Source organism: Balaenoptera physalus (assembly GCF_965194825.1).
Source record: "Balaenoptera physalus genome assembly, chromosome: 2".
Classification (NCBI taxonomy): domain Eukaryota; kingdom Metazoa; phylum Chordata; class Mammalia; order Artiodactyla; family Balaenopteridae; genus Balaenoptera; species Balaenoptera physalus.
In genome coordinates, this window is record NC_138883.1 from 84,668,930 (window position 1) to 84,693,122 (window position 24,193).

The window sequence follows — 24,193 nt, forward strand, 5'->3', positions numbered from 1 at the left end:
CCTGCCGCTTTCCCCGCCTCTCCCCGCGGGTCCGCAGGATGGCGACCCAGCCCTCCACCCCACGTGGCCCGCCGCATTCCGGGAAGGGATGGAAGTGATTCACTCAGGGAACTGTTAGTGTCCCTTCCCGGGGAGAGGATGCGCCTGGGAGGTCCCAGTGGCCTCCCTCAAGCGGCCGCGCCCTCCCTCGCGCCCAGGGCGCACGGCACAGCCGGATCCCGGCGGGCCTGGAACCCCCAGCGGCGGCGGAAGAGGCAGGTGCGACGCGCTGGCCCCGGTCAGCCCTCCACCTGCCGTCGCCCCGGGCGCCCCGGAGGTCCCGCGGCTCCCCGCCCCCCCGAGCTCTTTGTTACAGCCCGACTTCCTGTTTGCGGCCTCCCGACCCCGGCTCACTTCCCGGGCCGGGAAGCCGCCGAAGGCCGCGAGTTTCTCGGAGACTCCGCGCCCGCTCGGCTCCGCCTCCCGCAGCCCCGAATCCCGCCCCCGGCCTGGGAGCCCGCGCCGGGCCGCGGCCGCGGGAAGCCGGCGTCGCTGGCGGGCCAGCGGGCGGGACCGCCCGGGCCCCGTTGCCCAGCACCAGGGGGCGCTGCGCGGCCGCGGGGCTGCTCTCGGACAGGGGCCGCCGTCACCCCGCAAGGCACGGGGTCAGCCCTTCTTGGCCCTGGGGGCACCGGGACGATCCGGAGAGGGAGCAGCCGGACGCGAGTTCAGTGATAGTCTTTGTCGCGCAGAGCTCTCTCCGGCCCCCGGTCCCCCAAGTAGAGGGAGTAAACTGGAGAAAGCTCAGAGCGATGCTTTCCCCTAAATATGTTAGAGGGTGTCCAGAGAAGCGGCCCATTACCAAACTCTGAGCTGTCTGTGCAGCCAGCGCCCTCCCCACCTCGCGGTCCTCTGCGCCCTCCCATCCCAGAACGCACCTTGAATGGAAGGGAACGGGGACGGGCTGGAAAGGGCACCGGGTTTGAGTTGGGAGGCTGAAGCTCCCTTCCAGCACCACCTCTCATTGCCAGGTGACCTGGGACAAGTTCATCCATTTCTTCATTCCTTTCACACTGATTGAGCACCTTTTATATGTCAGGCATTGGCGATGAAACATGGTCTCTGCCCAAGGAAGCTGGCCGTCTAGTTAATTATCTTTAACCTCTCAGAGGATCATAATACTTCTTGCACATTACTATGAGGTTGAAATGAGTTAGTGTATGAAAAACTATTTGTGAGCAACGAGTCCCCCCCACAGGTTGTTTAATCCTTAAATTTATGCCAGCAAACCACTTTCGGGAGCTTTCACAATCCAGCTCACAGGATGGGGGTGGGCTAGAGAGGAGCTTGGAGTCTGGCTGGATAGTCCCAGCAGTAGCCCTAGAACCAAGAAGGCAGCTGAGATGCCGGCTTGCCTCCACCATTTCTTCTCTTTGTGTCCCTGTCTTTAAGGAGCACCACTAGTCTAGGTCAACCTCCTCTGATGTGGGGAGTAGTGGAAGGGAGACCCAGGCTGTGGGAAGTGACAGCAGGACCCCAAGTCCTCAAGAGTCCCCGTCCCCTTGGAGATCCGCCACAAGTGGCTTTTGGCCCTAGTGGGCTCAGCACGTTCCCTTCATCCCCAAAGACCCTCTCAGGCCATGACGCAGGGTCCAAAAAAAGCCAGCTGCGGCTACGGTCAGACACAGGGTAACTAGCATCTCAGGAGTCTGGATTTAGCAACAGGTCGGCTCTGGGCCCAAGGCTGTCCTGTGTCATGGCACCCCCTGCAGGGCAGAGCCAAAGCCCTGCCAGGCATGTCCAGCTGTCTATCTCCAGTGATCCCTCCTCCTGACTCAGGTTGGAGGCAAAGAAGGCCCTGGCGGTAGGCAGACAGGTGCATGCCACTGCACCTGTCGGAGGATTGTTTTCCCTTTCCCACAGGGGCAGATGTCTGGGCCAGGCCCGTCCTACTATGCCTGGACTGTTCAGTTTCACCTCCACTAGTGACTCCCTTCACTCAGGGCGTCCTCTTCTAACTCTCTGATAAAAGAGATCTAAAAGGTTCTGGGATCTGCCCATTTGCAGTAGGCCCCTGGGGATGGTGTCCTAGCTGCTGTCATTTAAGGGGCTTTACCGCCTTGGCTCTCAGAGTCTGCCTCCACAGTCAGGCCCATTTTGTGCAGTCATACTTCTCCACATGGGCTGTTTCTCTAGTTTCTCTTCTAAAGCCAGGTCCTACCATACTCCAGCATTTCTGTGGGGTCTGATGTTCGACTTTGACTCCATGGGTCTCCCCTCTGTGCAGCCCTGTCACTCCACGGAAGTGCTCCCCACTGCAGTTCTCAGCACTGAGCCAGCCCCTTCCTGCCCCCACAGACTACACCTTTCTTTCCTCCCTGGAATTGGGAGAGGGGCCCCACCATTCCAATGCTCTGTTGGAGCCCTGGCCCCTCACCTTCCAGGACCAGGCCTGAGGTCAGGGCGCCCTATCAGCTGTGTCTTCCTCCCTCCTTGGCAACTAGAAATGGGCAAGGAGCCAGATTTTCCCACTATCCCATGCACCCCTCTGCCAGGACGTGAGTGAACCCTTACAGTCCCTGCTTTTGTGGGCAGGGGACCAAGTAGTCTTCCCCCCCTTGGCTCTGGATTCAGTTGGTATAACCAGCAGAGCAGCTGTCTTCTCTTCTCTCCCTCTTCTGAGGTGGACTGTATCAAGGCATTCAGCTACTCCTTCCCATACTTTTGCCGGAGAATTGGTGAGACCTATGTCCGTTTTGCACATGGGCCAAGGACCTGAGGATACATTTATTTCTCAGTGGTTTGCAGGAGATATAGCCCCTCATAGATGGGGATTGTTTTATTTATTTGTTTGTTTATTTTAGCAACCCCCCAAACACACAAAGAAAATCCCTCTCTTCGCTCAAGCAACTATTCTATTAATAGTGTGCTTGGATTTCTTTACACTAACAATGAAATGTCAGAAAGGGAAAGTTAAAAAAAAAATCCTCTTTAAAATTGTGTCAAAAAAATACCTAGGAATTGGACTTCCCTGGTGGTGCAGTGGTTAAGAATCCGCCTGCCAACGCAGGGGATACGGGTTCGAGCCCTGGTCTGGGAAGATCCCACATGCCACGGAACAACTAAGCCCGTGCTCCACAACTACTGAGCCTGCGTTCTAGAGCCCGTGAACCACAACTACTGAAGCCCACATGCCACAACTACTGAAGCCCATGAGCCTAGAGCCCGTGCTCCACAACAAGAGAAGCCACCACAATGAGAAGCCCACACACTGCAATGAAGAGTAGCCCCTGCTCACCGCAACTAGAGAAAGCCTGCGCGCAGCAACGAAGACCCAACACAGCCAAAAAAAAAATTTATAAAAAGCTTTTGCACAGCAAAGGAAACCATCAACAAAACAAAAAGACAACCTATGGAATGGGAGAAAATATCTGCAAACAGTGCAACTGACAAAGGGTTAATATCCAAAATATACAAACAGCTCATATAACACAATATCAAGAAAACAAACGACCCAAACAATAAATGGGCAGAAGACCTAAATAGACATTTTTCCAAAGAAGATATACAGATGGCCAACAAGCACATGAAAAGATGCTCAACGTCTCTAATTATTAGAGAAATGCAAATCAAAACCACAATGAGGCATCACCTCACACTGGTCAGAATGGCCATCATCAAAAAGTCTACAAATAAATGCTGGAGAGGGTGTGGAGTAAAGGAAACCCTCCTACACTGTGGGTGGCAATGTAAATTGGTGCAGCCACTACGGAAAACAGTATGGAAGTTCCTTAAAAAACTAAAAATAGAGCTACCATATGATCCAGCAATCCCACTCCTGGGCATATATCCGGAAAAAACAAAAACTGTAATTCGAAAGGATACATGCACTCCAATGTTCATAGCAGCTCTATTTATAATAGCTAAGACATGGAAACAACCCAAGTGCCCATCAACAGACAACTGGTTTAAGAAGATGTGAGATATAAACATATATATAACACAATGGCATAACAGCCATAAAGAGAATGAAATATTGCCATTTGCAGCAACATGGATGGACCTAGAGATTATAAGTAAGTCAGATAGAGAAAGTAAGTAATTCAGATAGAGAAAGACATATTATATGATATCACTTATATGTGGAATATAAAAAATAATATAAATGATTCTATATACAAAACAGAAACAGACTCACAGACATAGAAAACAAACTTATGGTTCCCTAAGGGGAAAGAAGAGAAATTAGGAGTATGGGATTAAAAGATACAAACTACTATACATAAAATAGGTAACCAACAAGGATTTACTGTATAGCACAAGGAACTATATTCAGTATCTTGTAATAACCTATAATGGAAAATAATCTGATATATATATATATATATATATATATATATATATATATATATATATATACACATAAATAAAACTGAATCACTTTGTTGTACGCCTGAAACTAATACAGTATTGCAAATTAACTATACTTCAATTAAAAAAATAGTGTGCTTGGGGCACACTATCACCTATTCTGCCTTTTAAAAACTCTCATTTAACATCCTATTTGCTGGTACAATCTGTGAATTGTATGGTAAGAATGGAGGGTGAGAGAGCTGGAGGTTTCCACCACTGAATCAAAAATACTTACGCTGGGGGACTTCCCTGGTGGTCTAGTGGTTAAGAATCTGCCTGCCAATGCAGGGGACGCGAGTTCGATCCCTGGTCCAGGAACTAAGATCCCACATGCTGCCGGGCAACTGAGCCCACATGCAGCAACTATTGAGCACTCAAGCCACAACTAGAGAGAAGCCCGTGTGCTGCGACTGAGACCCAATGCAGCCAAAAATAAATAAATAAATATTAAAAAAAGAAACTGAATAAAATGTTTAATACTAAAAAAAAAAAAACTTACCCCGGTCGCTTTCCTGACCCACTCAGTTCTTCTGAGCTGCGTCAGACTGAGAGGTCGGGCAAAGGAAAACACGCTCTTCTGTGCATCTCCTCCACTCTCAATCCCCTACCAGCACTACTTCATTTCTGATACCAGACCTGGGGGTTTTCCACACAGCAAGCACTTCTGCAACACCAGCTGGGTGTCCTACAATTTAACTCAAGCCTGGCCCTATCTGCCTGGAGATAGCATCAGATCCCACAGATCAATCCCACAAGACTGCCCCCACTTCAGATGCCGATTGCAAGTCCAGGTGTTACCTGTCTTTCTAACTGAATGGCTGTAGATCATAGGTTCCTATGACCCTCTCTTTGGGTTAGATTAATTTGCTAGAGTGGATCACAGAACTCAGGAACACAGTTTACTACTAGATTACCTGCTTATTAAGAATGATATAACAAAACCCAAATATATACTTATTATAAATCACCATATCACCATAGACCACGGTTATACCCTGGATAAAATGGAAAGTGAAAAATTTGGAGTAAAAATAATATGGAGCAACATGTATTGAGTGCTCACACAAGCCAGGTGCTGGCTAAGGTTTTATTTCCTTCAATCCTCATCAGAACCTACAAAGTAGGTACTGTTATTCCCAATTTGACAGTTAAGAAAACTGAGGACCAGAGACAGGATGCCTGGGGTCACCCAGATGGTATATGGTGGAACTAGGCTCAAATCTGGACAAGCTGGGCTTAGAGCCCATGTCTGAGAAGGTTTTCATCCCTCTGGAATCAGCAGCTTCATGAAGCAACTTCATCAGTTAGCTTAATAAATTCGCATGATCTCCTGGCTCCTAAAATGCACCCTTCCCTTGTTTCAGATAGTGGTGCCCACTAACACAAGGAGTTGATTACAGTGACTGGAATGAGGAGGAGGAACAGATCATAAGGAGATTAGAAGTGACCACCTGGGGCTTCCCTGGTGGCGCAGTGGTTGAGAATCTGCCTGCCAATGCAGGGGACACAGGTTCGAGCCCTGGTCTGGGAAGATCCCACATGCCGCGGAGCAACTAAGCCCATGAGCCACAACTACTGAGCCTGCGCGTCTGGAGCCTGTGCTCCGCAACAAGAGAGGCCGATAGTGAGAGGCCCGCGCACGGCGATGAAGAGTGGCCCCCACCTGCCGCAACTAGAGAAAGCCCTCACACAGAAACGAAGACCCAACACAGCCAAAAATAAATAAATAAATAAAAATTAAAAAAAAAAAAAAAAAGAAGTGACTACCTGAAGGAACAATAGGAAAAATTAATTTGGGGAAGTTTCACAGAAGGAAGACGCCATTGTGTACATCATGTGCAAATCATGTGCAACTCTGCAAGGTGGAAATGATACTCTCTCATCACCTCTTGTGAGCTGGTACCTCTGTGGGCATGACATCTGCAGCCCCTCCCTGAGGGAATTTTAGGAGGAAAGATGGGATGGTTGCTGCTGATGTTGGAGAGGAACTGGCTGAGGTGGGTGGTTTACTTCCTGGGAGTGTCCCACTGGGAGGGAAGGAGATAGATGTTGGCAAGGATAAGCAAGGAATGGGAACAGGTGAGACAAGTTCCTGGGAAGGTGGCCGAGACCTCAGGGCCAACTTTTGTGCAGATTCTTACTTTGAGAGGGTCAAGGTTGAGCCCTTGTCTTGCAGGATTCCTCCTCCTCTGAACCCCAGGGTGCCCTGGCCTTTTCCAAGAGTTTTACTTCTTCTACCTACCTTTGCAGAGAACCTTCCATGAGCCAGGACTGTGTTGGTTCCCCTGGGCCTTCAAAGATGAAGTCTGCTCTCTGGGAGCTCTCAAGTTCGTGGGAGGTAGGATGTCAAATGCTCAGCAACAAGGAGGCTCTGGGGTTGGACTGCCTGCCTTGGGCCCCAGGCTATACAGCTTGCTGCTGCGTCACTGTGGCAGGTTACCTAAATTTCCTTTGTTCCAGTCTGCTCATCTGTGAAATGATATTTACCTCACAAAGCAGCAGAGAAGTTTATAATTAGAATGGATGTAAAAGCACTTAGCAAACTGCCTAGCTCATGGTAAGCACTCGATAAATGTTTCTGTTATAAGCATGAAGTGGAAGGGACAGAAGTGAGGTAAGCGGTCTGGGAGCACAGAGGAAGGAGTGCCTAACTCTGCCTGGAGCAAGAGCTGGTTACTGATGACCTCACCAAAGGAGTTATTTAAACCTGGGGCTTTGGTCTAGTTGGGAGGAAGTCAGAGAATGGGCATTTTGAAGATGTTGCCCAGGTGATTCTGATATGCTATCTGTTCCTGAGCCACCAAGAACCATTAACTACTCTTTAAAAGTAACTTTATTGTTAAAAATTACATTTCATAAGCCTTGCAAAATAGAGAAGAGTCACCATACCCCAATCCATCTATCATTAGTATATGATGCCCCCTCTTTTTCCTCATGAATCTTGCTTTTGTTGTTTTAATCGTTTTTTTAAAAAATAATTTATTTATTTATTTATTTATGGCTGCATTGGGTCTTCGTTACTGCACGAGGGCTTTTCTCTAGTTGCGGCGAGTGGGGGCTACTCTTCGTTGCGGTGCACGTGTTTCTCATTGCGGTGGCTTCTCTCGTCACAGAGCACAGGATCCAGGCGCTTGGGCTTCAGTAGTTGTGGCACGCAGGCTCAGCAGTTGTGGCTCGCGGGCTCCAGAATGCAGGCTCAGTAGTTGTGGTGCATGGGCTCAGCTACTCCACGGCATGTGGGATCTTCCCGGACCAGGGCTCGAACTCGTGTCCCCTGCATTGGCAGGCGGATTCTTAACTACCGTGCCACCAGGGAAATCCCAATCGTTTTAATCATAGTGCATGTGACAGTTCCTGTTTTGCATGTTTGTCTTACTATGCAATCATAAGCATGTTCACTACATTGTTTTCCTAATGGATTTTTACTTTAAACTGTTTTTCCTAAATATAAGTGGTTTATGTTCTCTTAAAAAATTCCCAGTCTGAATTGGTATTAAAAATAAAGTGCAAGTCTCAGTAGTCCTACTACTCAGAGATAATCACTGAGCATTTTTACGTGTTCTTCTAGATTTCTTTTTTTTTTTTGGAACTAAACACATATATACTTTTTAAGTTTAAAAAGTTATTTTAGGTTATTTTATAACCTGTTTTTCATTTAATTATATATGCATCGTAGATAGGTTTCCAAGTCAATAAGTATAGTCATAATTTTTTCTAATGACTGCACAGATTTAATTTTATGTCTATATCAAATTTATGTAACTAATCATTTATTGCAGGATTTTTAAGTCGTGTATACATGTGTGTGTGTGCTTCTCCACCATGTGGATAATTTACTTAAACATTTAGCTATTTTTGGATATTTAAGTAGCTTTTCTTCTTTTGTTTTGGCTATAATAAGTAACAATGCATTGAAAAATCTTGAGGAATATGGCTTTTCCCATATTTTGAATAATTTCATGGAGTGGAAGTATTGGGTCAAAGGGCAGGGACATTTTATGATTCTTGATTTGTATCACCAAGCTGCTTTTTCAAAGGGTTGTTTGTGCCAATTCAGATACTTTCAGCAATGTGTTAGTACCAGTTTCTCACCTCCCACCCCACTATCAGAGGTGGTAGGTGGAGGGGGGATATTTTCCCTAAGCAGCAGAGGAGGTGGACTAAAGGAGACGGGATAGAGAGAGGAGAAGAGGGGAGAGTGAACATGGAGAATGGAGGGAAGGAGAAAGGAATAACCAGAAACAACCATGTGCCTGTAATTCTTTCCAGTGGGAAAAGTAATTCATGCTCCTTGTAAAAAACCCAAACTTTTCCATAAATATTTACATTTAATATGGAAAGTCCTCCTCTGGTGACAGGCTCTGCTAACAGTTTATGTATATTATTCCATATTATTTCTTTTACTAATATTAATGTATAACTTGTTTTTAAAGATCTAGCTTCATACTATACACAACATAGTGAAGCATTCCTACTGGAGATTATATCTTAGGCACCTTTGGAATGATTACTTTAAGTGTGCAGATAATTTTTAGTTTAAATATCTAATTAGAATCGAATGAGAAGCAATACTGCCCCTTTTCCCTGCCAGAGGGCTCTCCCTGTTCCTCATCAGCAGTCCCCTGACCTCAGCAGCAGTCCCTCGGAGCCAGTTCTGCGAGGTGCAAGCCTTCTGCTGCCTCTGTTTCCCTTTCCCCTGGCCGCTGCTTAGGGGGTCAACCCCAGGCGACCTGCGGACCTTCTGTGGGTCGGGAAGCCAGTAGCCAAGGGCGAAGGCCGGTAAGGGCCTCCTTGCCCTCCACCCCCAGAACCTCGGTGCCTAAGATTAATCCAACCATTGTTGCAAAACTCTCCTGTCCGGGCAGAACTAAACCCATCGCCTTGGGGCAGGACTGACCTGACTTTCCTGTCTTTATGGCTTCTCTCCGCAGGTCGGGCCACCACTGCCAAAGTGACAACCGCAGTTCCAAGCGCTCTGACCGGCTTTTCCTGGAGCCTATTTGGGCTCAGGCAGTCCCACACCTGGCCTGGGGCGTAGCCCTCACGTGACCCGCAGGCTCTGAACGCCCGGTCTGACTCAGTCTCTCAGCTTCCGCAGAACACCTTGTCAGCCCCGTGACTCAGTTTCTCCATTTGCTCACGCGCGCCAACAGCGTGAGGCACCTGTACGGAAGGCGGAGGTGCCTCGGACAGCTTCTCCAGAGTACGTGCTCCCAGGAGAAACCCCAGAGACGGGCATTTACGCCGCCCAGAGCCCTCCTTCTGGACGTGTCCTGCACTGGACCTGGTAAAGAGTCCGTGCTGCCTGGGGTGGCAGTGACTCGGCCAGGTGCACTGGCAGGACTGCTTGAGAGACACCCTCCTGGGGCCCGCCAGCCATGGTTCTTGAAGGGCCCAGGCCGTAAAGGGGCTGATGGGGAGACGACCGGTGCCCTCGTCCGTGCCCACTGCCGGCCGCCTGACGCAATCTGAGGCGTCCTTGCTGCACGCCTGAGCTGGGGAAGCCTCCCCAGCCGTTGCATCACTCTTGCCAGGTTTGCTACAGAGGTGGAGCCGAACCAATCAGCGGGCGCGCTGGGCCCGGCGCAGGACGCGCAGTTACCCATTCAGGCGGCGGCGCGGTTAACCGGGCAGCAAAATCCGAAGGTGATTGGCCAAAAGGGAATTTGCCCCACCCCAATAACCGCGGCAGCTGGCCGCGGTGGGTGGGGCTTCCCGGCCGGAGGGTTTAAAGGGGACCTCGGACCGGGCAGCGCAGCTGGAGCAGCCAAGCGGTGCCAAGCCAGGTGGGTACGTCCGTGGTCCTTCCGTGCCCGCGCCGGAGACCAGCGCCGGAAGCCGCCCGGGCCCGTCCCTGTGTCCGGCACCATGAAGCAGGAGTCTGCAGCTCAGAACACCCCGCCCGCCTCACCGCCTCCCTCGCAGCCCCCCCAGGACGACTGCGACCCCCAAGCGTTGTGGATTTTCGGGTACGGCTCCCTGGTGTGGAGGCCCGACTTCACCTACAGCGACAGCCGTGTGGGCTTCGTGCGCGGCTACAGCCGCCGCTTCTGGCAGGGAGACACCTTCCATCGGGGCAGCGACAAGATGGTGAGCATCTGCCCATGCCCGGGTGAATGACGGGGGTGGGGACAGGATAGTGGGCACCGTGCTGGTGCCCTGGAATGTCAGGGTCTATCTGGGCAGACGGTGACTCCGTCGCGATGGGGGAAATATGTAAACCTTGCTTACATATTTTGGCTTAAATTTGTGTGCCCAGTGGGTCACTGTGTGATGGCTATAGGCTGATCCTGTGGATCACCGTGTTGATGAATATTTCTGATTATCAATCTGGGCCACTGCCATGTGTCTACTTCTGTTACATCTATGCTTCATCCCCCTGGATGAGTGGGGCTCTCTGAGGCCTGGGACAGAAGGGTTACTAAGAGTTTTCTCTACCAATGATGGCAGAGCTCATTTCTAATTTGTTTTTTTTCAAAACCTCTCTTCCCTCCCTAGCCTGGTCGTGTGGTGACCCTCCTTGAAGATCGTGAGGTAAGTGCCAGAGTCAAGAAAGAGACCCAGCATGGAGGGGTGCAGACAGACAGAGCCTGTGGATCCTTGGCTGCAGGCTAGATTAGATGCCCCGCTGGCTGAGGGGAAGGGTGGGTCTAGCTAAGTGCTTCTCATAAGAATCACCCGAGGATCTTGTTTAACATACAGATTTTAATAAGATTTAGAGTGGCCTGAAACTCATTCTTAACAAGCTTACAGGTGATGCCATTGTTTCTCAGACCATACTCTGAGTAGGATTTCTGTTCTTTCTGGGGCTAGACCACCTTACCAACCCGTGTTAAGGGAGGATGAGGGCTTGATATATTGCTACTAGAGGGCTCATCAGCTCTCTGCCCACCTCCCTTACAAACACAGTACTGGGGTGGGACCAGAAGGAGCTGTGTGACTGACCCCAGTGCCCATGTTTTCTCCTAGGGCTGCACTTGGGGTGTGGCGTACCAGGTGCAAGGTGAGCAGGTGAATGAGGCCCTGAAGTACCTGAATGTGCGGGAGGCAGTGCTTGGCAGCTATGATACCAAGGAGGTCACCTTCTACCCTCAAGATACCCCTGACCAACCACTCAAGGCATTGGCCTACGTGGCCACCCCGCAGAACCCTGGTTACCTGGGCCCTGCGCCTGAGGAGGCCATCGCTACGCAGATCCTGGCCTGCCGAGGCTTCTCTGGCCACAACCTTGAGTACTTGCTGCGCCTGGCAGACTTCATGCAGCTTTGTGGGCCCCAGGCACAGGACGAGCACCTAGCAGCCATCGTGGATGCTGTAGGCACCATGCTGCCCTGCTTCTGCCCCACTGAGCAGGCTTTGGCACTGGTCTGAGGGGCTGAGCCCCTACATGGACAGAGGGGCCAGGTCCCCACTCCAGTGCACACAGACAGACTTGATAATAGCTGGAGCCCACTGAGAAGACTTGGTGGGCCGACAGGGGCCTCTTTTAAGCCCCTGCCTGTCCGCCAGCCCCCAGATCTCCTACCTGACACTGACTTACTACTTGAAACTTTATTTATTGCACCATGTTGGTGTGGTGGGCAGGGTGGGGGGCCTGCCCTAGTTATAGGGGCCCTGCTGAGCGGTGCCCCACCCCAGGCGCCTGGTGCCTGACCAGATTCCCCCCAGTGCTGCTGCTATCCCCATACTACCCAGGCCTCCACCTCCCCAGGGAGCCTCCAAGAGCCTTGACCCTCTGCCCCCCACTCCAGACCAACCATTCCCTAGCCCCAGAAACAACACCCGCCAAAGGTCCCAGCTTGCTGGTGAGGGTAGGAGGGAGTGAGGAGAGGGGGCCCTACAAGAACTGAGGCCCCTGCCAGCCCTGCTCATCCCCCAGGTCCCCAGGGCAGAGCTGGATCTGGAAGCCAGACACAGCTGCTGAGGCTGGGCCTAGGCCTCTTACCCATTTGGCTTTGTTTCCCTGTCCTGTCTGTCTGTGCCACTCCTGTCTGTCTGTCGGTCTGTTTCTGGGAAGCTCATCGGTATAGGCCCTGGCACCTTCCCAGTCTGTCCCATACTATAATCCATAAACTGATCTCATTATCAGTGCTGTGCTGGAATGTGGTTCTTTCTTCAGATGGGGGTTTGGGGGTGAGTGAGGTGCTGAAGCCCTGGAAGGCTCATAAGAGGGGAAAGGGCTCCCTCTTCATCCCCATGCCTCTGTCCCACAGAGGGGGCAGCTGAGCAGGCAGGACTACCAGGTTACATCGCTCCTGTGATCACGATTCACATCTTAGTGCACACAAAGAATGCCCCCCCCTGAGGCATGCAAATTCAGCCTGGGCAGCTCCACTTGGCAGCCCTGTGAGGAGTCCTTGCCACCGACTTGGTACCCTGTGTCTCCTCCCAGCTGCCTTGAAGGGGCTGCCGGGCTTGCAGTTCAGACCAGGTCTTCCTCCAGTTGCAGGGTCAGCAGCTGCCTCTTCCTGACAGTGAGGCTAGACCTCTGGCTTCCTGCTAAAGGAGCCATGTGGGTTAAAGGAGCTTAAGTGGTAAGGTGATGACGACTTGTGAGACCATGCTGACAGTGCAGGCCTGGAGGACCTGGTGGCCCTTTGACTTCCGAGGTCCGGGTGCTCATTCTTGCCTCCTGGGCCTGTGGTGTGGGCTGTGCCTTCTCCGTTACCCTGACCCACCAGGACTCAAGCCCATGATGGGATGAGTTGCCGGGCACCCTCTGGACTGCTGCTTGTTCACCATCTGCCTGCCCCTGGCTACTCTTCCCTCACCCTGGCCCTGCAGGTGCAAATCCCAGCCCCCAAGTTCTCAGTCTGGCCCTGGGCTCCTCAACTGGGAGTGGCCCCTCAGTGGATTCAGCCTTTACTCCTGGACCTGCAGAATGGGTGCAAGGCTTTTGCAGCAGTAGAGCCTGGCTCCAATCCAGCCCATCCCTCACTTGCCCAGTGACCTCCAGAAAAGTATTCAGCCTCTGAGACTCAGTTTACACTGGGACGCTGTGTGGTATGTGTTGCTGCCCCTCTTGTTGTGGCTGGTGCCCTGGTTTGGTCCGGGTGTCCCCAGCAGGGTCAGCTCCGACCAAGCTGGGTGGCCCTTGTGCCTGGGGAGGGTGCCCATGTGTTGGCAGCCTCGTGTCTTGGCCATTGATGGGAGAAGTGTGGAGTCCAGCCAGGTTCTTCTGGGAGCTCGGTCAGGACAACACATCCGGAGGAGGCAGCGGGTGGCAGGGAGTCCTGGACAGCCGCCTCCTATGCCAAGGTAGGGCCAGACAGCCAGTCTGGGTGCTCAGAGCAGAGCCATGCTCTATATGAATGGCGTTGGGGGTTCGGAAGGTTGCTTGCCAGCTGCACATGGGCTCGCATACTTCAAGCCATTCATTCAGCAGGTATTTACTAAGCTGCTGCTACATGCCAGGCACTGATCTAGGCACTGGGGATAGAGCAGAGAAGAAATCCTCCTCCTCAAGGAACTTTGAATCGTGACCATTCAGCATGAAAAGTGTCATGGTGGGAATAGGGCACTCAGCTTAGAAAGGGCTCTTGACCCTGAGGGGTTGAGGGAGGTCAGGGTAGGCTTTCCAGGGGAGGGAATGATGGGGCTGAGAGGAGGTCTCTAGTGAACAGAGGCACGGAACAACTTGTACCAGAGGGGGGGGGGTGCAAGGTCAGACCAGCTGGGACAGAGTGGCATGGGGAAGGGGACATGGGGCAGGACAGGTGGCAGGACCTCACCCTGCTGGCTGCTCTGGTGAGCTGTGCTGTGGAGGAGGCACTCCTCCTGGGTCGCTGGGGGCCCCTGTGGATTCTGAGTGGGAAAGAGACTGCTTAAAAAGGAATACTGGCTGCTGTGTCAAAGGCCAGGGAGAGGGAAGGTGGCCTGAGCTGAGGGGTGCAGTGGGAATGGACAGGAGGATGGATTTGAGAGCAATTTAGGGAGTGAGGTCGGCAGGATTGGTTGTGGCTGGTTGATGAGGAGAGTGAGGAAGAGGATAGAGGGCCGGGGCTCCTGGTGCAGAGGCAGAGTTGGAAAGGGTGCGGGTGGAGATCTGCCCTGTGTGAGAGTGTTTGCCCTGCGGGGGCCTGTGGGGCGGTGGCATCCACATGGATGTTCAGGAGCAGCTGGATACGTGGGTCTGGGACTCGGGAGAGTACTATGGGCTGGAGTTAGAGATTTGGGAGGCACACCCATCAAGATGGTCCTCGAAGCCCTGGGAGTGGAGAGGAAAGAGAACGAGGCCCAGTCCAACCCTGAGGCCCCCCAGTCCTGGTGGGGTGAGCAAAGCAAGAAGAGTTGGGAACAAGCAGCTGGAGAGGCAGGAGGAGAATCAGGAGAGCGTGGTTTTTTATGAGCCAGGGTCACGCTGCTGAGATGCTAAGGAAAACGAGGACACAGGAGTGTCCACTGGATGAAATGCCAGGCGGTCCTCAGTGGCCTCAGTGAGAGCAATTTCAGGATCAGTGGTGGGAAACCACAAGGTAGGGCTGAGAAGCTAGTGGGAGGAAAGTAGCTCTCAAGAGAGTTGGCTGCTAAGAGGAGAGAGAAGCAAAGGGGTAACTGAAGGTGTGGGGAGGGCGTAGGAGTCTCAGGACCCCAAGAGCTTTTGTTGATGTGTGATATAGCAATTGACAACATTTAGTGTATTAGGAATTGAGAAGTTTAAAACATATTTATCAATTAAATTTAAAAAATAAATCCATTATATGTTAACATATTTTAAAGGAAAAATGATTCTATTTTCCAGAACAAATTTAGTGAAAGGAGTGGCATTGTTTTATATTTTTAATGTCTGCCTTTAATAGAAGCAGTTGGATTCTCAGCTGTTTCTGCATTCCTTCTGTTGCAAATACATATATAGTTCTGGAAAACTCCATTGTACACTTGGAGTCAGTTCTTGGAGGAAGTGTTAGACTTTATCTTGTAGGGAAGTTGAGTTCTGTGGTGATGTTTTTATTTTTTCATGTGTTTTTCCTCCCACAAAAGGGTCTTTGTTTGTTTTTGTTCTTTTTGTTTTGTCTGCTTGTCAAGCAGACAAGTGTTGTCTTCAGGTCTGGGCTTAAGGAGGCTTGTGCTGGTGGCAGGGGAAGGCTGCAAGATGGGCAGGTGCTGGGGAGGCATGAACTAAAAGCCGGAGCAGGGAATGTGGGGACATCGCCTGGCAGCCAGTTGAAAACGGGGGACAGGCCGGAGGGAGGAGACTGGGGAACCCCAGGGTTTTGCCAAGACGGGGCACCAACAGTTCAGGGGCATGTGGGCAAACACCACTCCGGCCTCTGAGCACCTTTCTAGGGCTGACAGGCTCTTAGGGGTTCTCCAGGTTGCCCCCCACTGGGTTCCAGGAAGGACCACGTTCCTCTGAGGGCTGTCGTTCCCCTGAAGACAGTGGTGGCAGAGAAGCAAAGGGTGTGGGAAGATGGACCTCAAAAGGGGGAGACCTTGTCTTTCCCCAGGCCTGGCTCTGAGGAGGGTCAGGGTGCTCCAGGGCCAGGTTGGGGGGGGGGGGGCGCTGTCACAAGGAGAGTGTCCCTGAGGGCCAGGGTCAAAGCAGGAGGGCCAGCCTCCTGCCCCACAGCTAGGGTGACCATATATCCCAGTGTGCCCAGGACGGGCCTAGTTTACTCCTGTTGTCCTGAGGTAATTATTACTTTCACTCTCAAAAGCCTCGAGGTTTGGAGTGTTTAAATGGCATAGTGTCTGTGGAAACTGGGACCGAGCAGGATTGTTTGTTTTTTTTTGGCCGTGCCATGCGTCATGCGGGGTCTCAATTCCCCGGCCAGGGATCGAACCCCTGACCCCTGCGGTAGAAGCGTGGAGTCTTAACCACTGGACCGCCAGGGAAGAGGGCCAGGGAAGTCCCCAAGCAGGATTGCTTTACCTGGCGCCTGTCAGAAGAGGTTGACCAAAGCCCCTGACCACACCTGCCCGCTGCCCTCCTTGCCCTGTTCCTGGACCCTCAACCCCTGCCCAGGGGCCCGTGGAGGCCGCTTTCCTCTGCCCTTCCCGGGTGCCCTTGGAGAGTCCCGCCAGGCCTGCCCTTCCCGGTTCAGGCCCGTCCGGGACATTTCCCTGGGCCGTGAGGGAGAGCGGACACACCCTTAAGGCTCCGCCACCTCGCTGCTCTCCTGTCACCGGTCCAACCCCTCCAGGAAGGAGAGGGCACCGCACGCATCCGCGCCTGCCCCTCCCGCTTCATCCGGGGACCCTGCCCCGCAGGCGCCCCTCCGGCTCGGCGACTCCCCGGTCCTTCCCGCCCCCCAGGAAGATAGAGCCCGGGGTGAGCGCTCCCCTCACCAAACCTTAAACGTGGGCCCAGTCTCCTTCCTCAAACCTTCAGGCGTTCCGCTGTCTGACCGGACCTTAGGGCTCCCTGTCCCGTCCTACCTCCCCCGCCCTGATGCTCGCCCTCTTTCCCTGGACGACAGTCATGCCCTCCAAAGTGATCCGCCTTCCCCAGTTTGGTGCCCTCCTGGATATTTATTTCCTACAAAATGTAAAATGCCAACTCTGGCCCCAGGGCCTGCTCTCCCCTCCCGCCTCGGCCTCGCCCTCCCCCCGCCACGCCCCTCCATCCCGCCGCCTTCCTGCTGTCTCCTCCCACCTGGGGCTATATTTGGTCACCAAGGCTTTGCTCCTACTCTTTTCCCCATGCTAACCACTTTACCCAACCCTCTCACATCCTTCTGAACTCAGCGCCGGCCTTGTGCCTGCAGAAGCTGCTGTGGACCTGGGCTGGGGCTGGCTGGTGCCCCACCTCGTGCCCAACAACCCTACCCCACCCCCCCACCCCGTTTTGAGCCCAGCACGTTGTATTGACGTGATCTGCTTGCAGATCTGTCCCCGCTAGGCTCAGCACGCGCCCCCCCCCCCCTTCCCCAGGGCAGGAACTGAATGTAGCCCAGCTCTGGGGCCCCACCGGAACTCAGGGGACCTATGGGGAACCGGGTTTAAGGAGACACCCCTTCTGAACGCAATGTCACGCTTCCCCTTGAAGGGAAAGGACCCGTGAAAACCAGTCACCACCAAGGGAGAGTGCCAAGCCGCCTCCTCGGGCTAATATTCAAAGTGAATGTTTCTGTGCACAGCCCAGGAATGTGGGACTGGGAGCCACCGGGGGGCGAGGGCAGACCCAGCACGTGCCTGACTGGGGCAGTACTGACCCACCCTGGGCTGCCCCCTCTCAGCCCCTCTGTTGGTCTGAGAGAGGTCAGGCCCTAAACACACACCAGAGGAAGGGCCGCCCTTCGGCAGGCCTGTCAGGGGCAGGGTCCGTGCCCTTGCTAGTCCTCCCTGCTCTGGGCGCTAAGTTGGAGGGCTGTTTGTGCCTGTCTCATGGGGTGGTGCTCCCTGTCCCCACGGGAGAGGAGCTGGACCCTCCTGGGAACAACCTGAGGGTGCTGGTGACTGGGGGAAGAAGGGGACAGTAATGTACCCACCTGCGGCTTCCCCCCTGCTGCAGTCAAAGACTCCTGCCAGGCACAGCCCCTCCTGGGGCTGTCATGTCCACGCCAGGTCAGGAGGGTGGCTCTGGCTGGGAGGATGCTGAGTCCGTGGTGGTGAAAGCTGCTCACGTGGGGTACCCGAGTCATCCATCCACAGGAGTAGGTCCTCACCCATGGAAGTTTCCATAGGAAGGGAGACCAAGTTCCTGCTCACAGGCTACTTGTACGGACCTGACAGAAGCCTGCAAAATGCCTGCAACGTGCAGGGTGCCTTCTTGCTTTGTCTTGCACCCTCCATTCCCCAACCCTGAAAGCCTCTTCCCTGCCAGCTCTGGCCTGGCTAATTCATCACTCAGACTTAAGGGCTCAGTTGAGATGTCCCTCCTCCGGGAAGCCTTCCCTGAACCTTCTCTACCTGACCACCAAGGCCTGGCTTTGGGGCCCTGCTATGCATCTCTGACATCTCTGCTTTTTATCTTGCAGATCTGATGGCACTGTGTTCCTTGTTGGCCTCCCCAGTGGACTGTGGGCCCTTGAGGTGCTTCCCAGAGCCTTCACACAGTAGGTGCTCACATTGTGTTTGTTGAACGAAAGCCCACACACTCAGCAAGCAGCAGGCACTGGCGAGGGGAGGATGGGGACTGCGGAGGGCATTCTGTGCTCTCTCCTCACAAAAGGGACTATGCAGCAGAGGTGGGTGGGGCTGGGGGGGTGCAGGGGAGGGGAGGAGGCGGACCTACCGTGACTACCCCCACTCCAAATCTGCGAGGGCTTCATGCCCTGGTCAGGACATTGAACTGCTGTTCAGATGCAAAGAACGAGCACTGGGCTGGGATCCAGAGGTTCCAGTCCTGTTTTAAGCCTGTGTCTTAGACAAGGCACTTTTCTTCTCTTTGGGCCTCCGTCTCCTCAAATGTAAAATGAAGAGCTGCACCAGAAACCTGCTCCCATCCAGTTCCAGTGGCTCCTCTTTTTCAGGAGGGACATGAGCTTGGGGTTGGAGGGACTGAGCTCAAGAACCAGGGCTCCATGTACCCTGTGAGTCCTTGGCCAGGTTATTTAATATCTCTGAGCTGCAATTTCTTCATTTTTAAAGCAGGAATGATAACCATAACTATCTCTTAGACTCTTGGGATTAGATGTGCTATCAGGTGAAAGACCCTTATATACTTTATTTATTTTAAAATATTTATTTATTTTGGTTGTGCCAGGTCTTAGTTGTGGCATGTGGACTCTTAGTTGCGGCATGCATGCGGGATCTAGTTCCCCAACCAGGGATCGAAACCAGGCCCCCTGCATTGGGAGCGCGGAGTCTTACCCACTGGACCACCAGGGAAGTCCCTATGTACTTTAAAGCACTATGTGAATGTTGGTTATTGTTTAACACTACTATTTTCACCAGCACCTAATTAGTTACTGGATTATCTCTAACCTCACTAGAGTGTAAGCTCCACGAGGGCCAGAGCCAGCACCTCCCTGTTCATTGCTGTGTCTTTGGTACCCAGCACTGAGCCTGGCTTATCTCAGGCCCTCAAAAAATATTTGCTGGCCAAATAAATGGATAAATGAAGTTGTCTGAATGACTGTATGAATGAACTCTATTCACTTAGCGGAGCACTGATGGCAAATCAGGTTGATGGGTAGAGGGAGAAAGGGAAAAGGAGGTGGAGGCAGAGGAGGAAGGGGGTGCTCCTTGGGCTGCCCCACTCTGCTGTGTCGGGGAGGGTGGGTGAAGAAAGGCAGGAGGGGAAATGACAGAAAAAAAAAACAACTTGGGGCCATGAGAACAAGGCCACACAATTCTGCTGGGTGCCCTGCAGGTGGCCTCTCCGGATGAGCCCTCTCCCTGGTCAGTGCCCACCTCCACCTCTCACAGCCCCTGCCCTGCCAGCAAGTGGGGAAAGGGAGAAAGGAGGACTGACTGAAAGCCAGGCCATTGTGGTTTGTTTACCAATAGCACAGTCCTCCTGGGTCATGATACAGCCAGCAGCATCTGACCCAGCTAAATATATCTCCTCTGCTGGCCTGGACCACACAGCCAGCTCCTGAAGGCCAGGGACCACCCGCTCTTCCCTCTGGCTTGGGCCCTGGGCCTCCTCCTGACCTTTGAGCTCTGTGTCCCCAGGGAGCCAATGGCTAATCAGGTCCCAAACCAAATGCAATTGCTGGCTGAACCCAGGAGGACAGTTTCATTTGGACAGACTCAGAGGACTTAGGGGGAGAACGTCCAAAATTTCCAGCAATAGGACAACCAAATGGCCCATCTCCCTTCCATGGCATATTTGAGTAATTATGAATGTTTAGGAAGAATATTTATTAATGTTCAGAAAACATTTTACTCTTTTTACAGTATTCTCTTAACATTAGTGTGTAAGTGAAAAAAAAAAAGCATACAAAGTTAGAGACATAGTATGAATACAATCATGTATTTAAAAAGCATAGATATATGTCTGGAAGGAATCACCAGAAACTGTCAACACAGTTTGCCTCCCAGGAGGGGAACTGGGGGCCAGGGGAGGGGATGGAAGAGAGACTTTTTATTCTTATGCCCTTTTGTATGTTTTTGATTTTGAACTGTGCAAATTTATTACTTATTCATAAGTCAGTCAAATATGTAATAAAATGCAGATCTGAAAAAGAAAAGGCCTGGGCACAAAGAGGCTCTGGACATCCCTTCAGAGGTTAAGAGCACTGATTTGGGTGGTGGGCCATGCACGGTGCTCCCTTTTCTTTTTTTTTTGTTTTGTTTTCATAATTTATTTTATTTATGTATTTATTTATTTTTGGCTGTGTTGGGGCTTCGTTGTGGTGTGCGGGCTCCTCATTGCGGTGGCCTCCCTTGTTGCGGAGCACAGGCTCCAGGCGCGCGGGCCTCAGTAGCTGCGGCTTGTGGGCTCAGCAGTTGTGGCTCACAGGCTCTAGAGCGCAGGCTCAGTAGTCGTGGTGCACGGGCTTAGTTGCTCCGTGGCACGTGGGATCTTCCCGGACCAGGGCTTGAACCCGTGTCCCCTGCATTGGCAGGTGGATTCTTAACCACTGCGCCACCAGGGAAGCCCAGGGTGCTCCCTTTTCTACCCAGAGGAAAAGCTGGCCCCAGGCCCAGGTAAACCGGAACACCAGGCTTGCAAACTGGAGCAGATATTGATGCTCAGAAAAGACATACCTGCCTTAAAATATCTCTCCATGGTGTCTGAAATTCCAGCCCATGCCTTTCCCTGCAGTACAGCTTCTCTAAAGTCCCCTTGAAATTATTAAGGTGTATTGGGTGGATGCTACCATGTTATCATTTTATCATGAGAACTGAATTGAAATCAGAAGACACATTGTAAGAAAGCTTTCGTTGTGGGAAATATCTTACCTTCTTGCTTTTCAGTGTTTTCTAAATTTCCCTTAAAAGCATACTTCTTGGACTTCCCTGGTGGCACAGTGGTTAAGAATCCGCCTGCCAGTGCAGGGGACACGGGTTCGATCCCTGGTCCAGGAAGATCCCACATGCCACAGAGCAACTAAGCCCGTGAGCCACAGCTACTGAGCCTGCGCTCTAGAGCACGCGAGCCACAACTACTGAGCCCGCATTCTGCAACTACTGAAGCCCATGCGCCTAGAGCCCCTGCTCCGCAACAAGAGAAGCCACCACAGTGAGAAGCCTGCGCACTGCAACGAAGAGTAGCCCCCTCTTGCCCCAACTAGAAAAAGCCTGTGTGAAGCAAGAAGACCCAACTCAGCCAAAAAATACCCCATGCTTCTGTTCCTAAAGTGCTTGTTGTAATTATATATCAAATAACACATGATCGTAGTAGAAAGTTTGGAAAATACAGAATGGTATAAAGAATTAAAATTCATTCATAATTCATCCAGGAAAATTTGCTTCCTTCTAGTCCTCTTTCTTATTACTCTATTAAAAAACCTACATATATACATATGTAGGTAAAAAATAAACTTCATCACTTATTTTGTGTCCTACTTTTTCACCTAAGATTAAATTGTGAGCATTTTTTCCTATGTCATCAGATATTCTTAAAGATATGATTTTTAATGGCCACCTAATAGTTCAACATAGTGATGTACAAAATTTATTTAACCAATCCTATATTGTTTCCATTTGGGTTGTTTCCAATTTTTCGCTAGGTTCAGTTATGCTGCCATGAAACCTTTGTTTTAGTTGCGTATAACAGAAAATCCAGTTCCAATGGGCTCAAGCCAAGGAGTTATTGGTGAAACTCAAAAGTTATGAGGAATGGAACTTCTGACAAGGCTCAGTCTGGGCTCCTGCTCCATTATCCAAGGTTCAAAGTTGAGAAGCCTTGCCCTACAGCAAACTTGATTATTCCCTGAAAATAGATCCCTGAAAGTAGAGTGGCTGGGTCAAAGGCATGGATATTTCTAAAATTCCTGACACAGATTGTCAGATTGTCCTACACAAGGCCCTAACACTTTACATTCCCACCCTGGATCTGGGTGTGTGAGGCCTAAATCTTATACAATTTGGGAAAGCCCTCTTTAAGAATACAAAATTAAGCACAAAAGTGAATATTTAGAATAGAAAAAGAAAAAGCTTACAACCACCTCAAAAATCATAAAATAACATTATTATTTATCAATAGATTGAAACATATGAAACTGCCATATTTGTAGGTTAAAAAGCAATTTTATGTTGTTCAACCTAAAACTTTTCTTCTACATTTTTGGCCGCATCTTCTTTTTTTTCTTAACAACTTAATTGAAATATAATTCATGTACCATACAATTCACCTTTTAAAGTGTACAATTCAATGGCTTTTACTACATATTCACAGAGGTATGCAACTATCACCACAATCAATTTTATAACATTTTTATTAGTCCACAAAGAAACCTCACACCCTTTACTTATTACCCAATCCCCCAACCCTATGCAACCACTAATTTACTTTCTGTCTCTATAGATTTGCCCATTCTGGACATTTCATAATCATATAATACCTGGTCTTTTGGTGTTTGGGTTCTTTCACTTAACATAATGTTTCCAAGCTTCATCCTATTTGTAGCACAAATCAGTACTTCATTCCTTTCTATTGCTGAATAATATTCCATTGTATGGATATACCACATTTTATCTGTCCATTCATCAGTTGATGGACATTTGCATTGTTTCCGCATTTTGACTCTTGTGAATACTGCTATGAAGATTCATGTCTAAGTTTTTTTGTAGACATGTTTTCATTTCTCTTGGGTACACCTGGAAGTGGAATTGCTGGGTCGTATTGTTAGGGTTCTCCAGAGGTACAAAACCAATAGGAGATATAGATAGATAGATAGATAGGTAGAAGATAGATAGATAGATAGATAGATAGATAGATAGATAGATAGATAGATAGATAGATATTTAGATAGAAATAAATTGGTTCATGTGACTGTGGAGGCTGACAGGTCCCAAGGTCTGCAGACCTGCAGGATGAGTCTGCAAGCTGGAGAACCAGGAGAGCCAGTGGTGTAGTTTGGTCCAAAGGCTAGCAGGAAGAGCTGCTGTTTCAATTCCAGCTTGAAGGCAGGAGAAAGCCAGTGTTCCAGTTCGAAGGCAGTCAGGCAGGAGGACTTCTCTCTTACTGGAGTGAGCGTCAGCCATTTTATTCTATTCAGGTCTTCAATTGATTGGAGGAGGCCCACTAGCATTAGGGAGAGCGATCTGCTTTACTCAGTCTACTGACTTAAGTGTTAATCTGATCCAAAAAAACCTCACGGAAACACCCACAATAATGTTTGACCAAATGTCTGGATACTCTGTGGCCCACTTAAGTTGATACATAAAATTAACCATCACAGTAACGGTATACGTTTAACTTTTTCAGGGACTGCCAAACTGTTTTCTCAGGCACCTGCAGCATTTTACGTTACCACCAGCAACGAATGATTGCAATTTCTCCATATCCTCGTTAACACTTACTATTACCGTTTTTTTTAAAAATAAATTTATTTATTCATTTATTTAATTTTTGGCTGCATTGGGTCTTCGCTGCTGCGTGCAGGCTTTCTCTAGTTGCTGAGAACGGGGGCTACTCTTCGTTGCGGTGCGCGGGCTTCATTGTGGTGGCTTCTCTTGTTGCGGAGCACGGGCTCTAGGTGCGTGGGCTTCAGTAGTTACGGCACATGGGCTTCAGTAGTTGTGGCTCACCGGCTCTAGAGCGCACGCTCAGTAGTTGTGGCACATGGGCTTAGTTGCTCCACGGCATGTGGGATCTTCCCGGACCAGGGCTCGAACCCGTGTCCCCTGCATTGGCAGGCAGATTCTTAACCACTGTGCCACCAGGGAAGCCCTATTACCATTTTTATTGTAGCCATCCTAGTGGGTGTGAAGGGCTTCAAGAAATAATATTGCAATTTCACTT

General features: G+C 50.8%; 1 protein-coding gene across 2 annotated transcripts in view; it reads left to right on the forward strand.

Moving 5' to 3' along the window:
• The first annotated feature begins 10,086 nt into the window (after window positions 1-10,086).
• Window positions 10,087-24,193, forward strand: part of CHAC1 (ChaC glutathione specific gamma-glutamylcyclotransferase 1) — a 35,951-nt gene continuing 21,844 nt past the window's right edge. Inside the window, exons 1-4 of one of the 2 annotated variants that reach the window (XM_082449384.1) lie at window positions 10,087-10,482; window positions 10,891-10,926; window positions 11,362-11,395; window positions 18,312-18,389. In XM_082449384.1, coding sequence (XP_082305510.1) covers window positions 10,261-10,482; window positions 10,891-10,926; window positions 11,362-11,395; window positions 18,312-18,389 — 370 coding nt within the window. In that variant the 5' untranslated portion in view covers window positions 10,087-10,260. Of the gene's footprint in view, window positions 10,483-10,890; window positions 10,927-11,361; window positions 12,481-18,311; window positions 18,390-24,193 lie in introns of those variants that run through there. The other variant, XM_082449383.1, reaches the window with a different exon arrangement.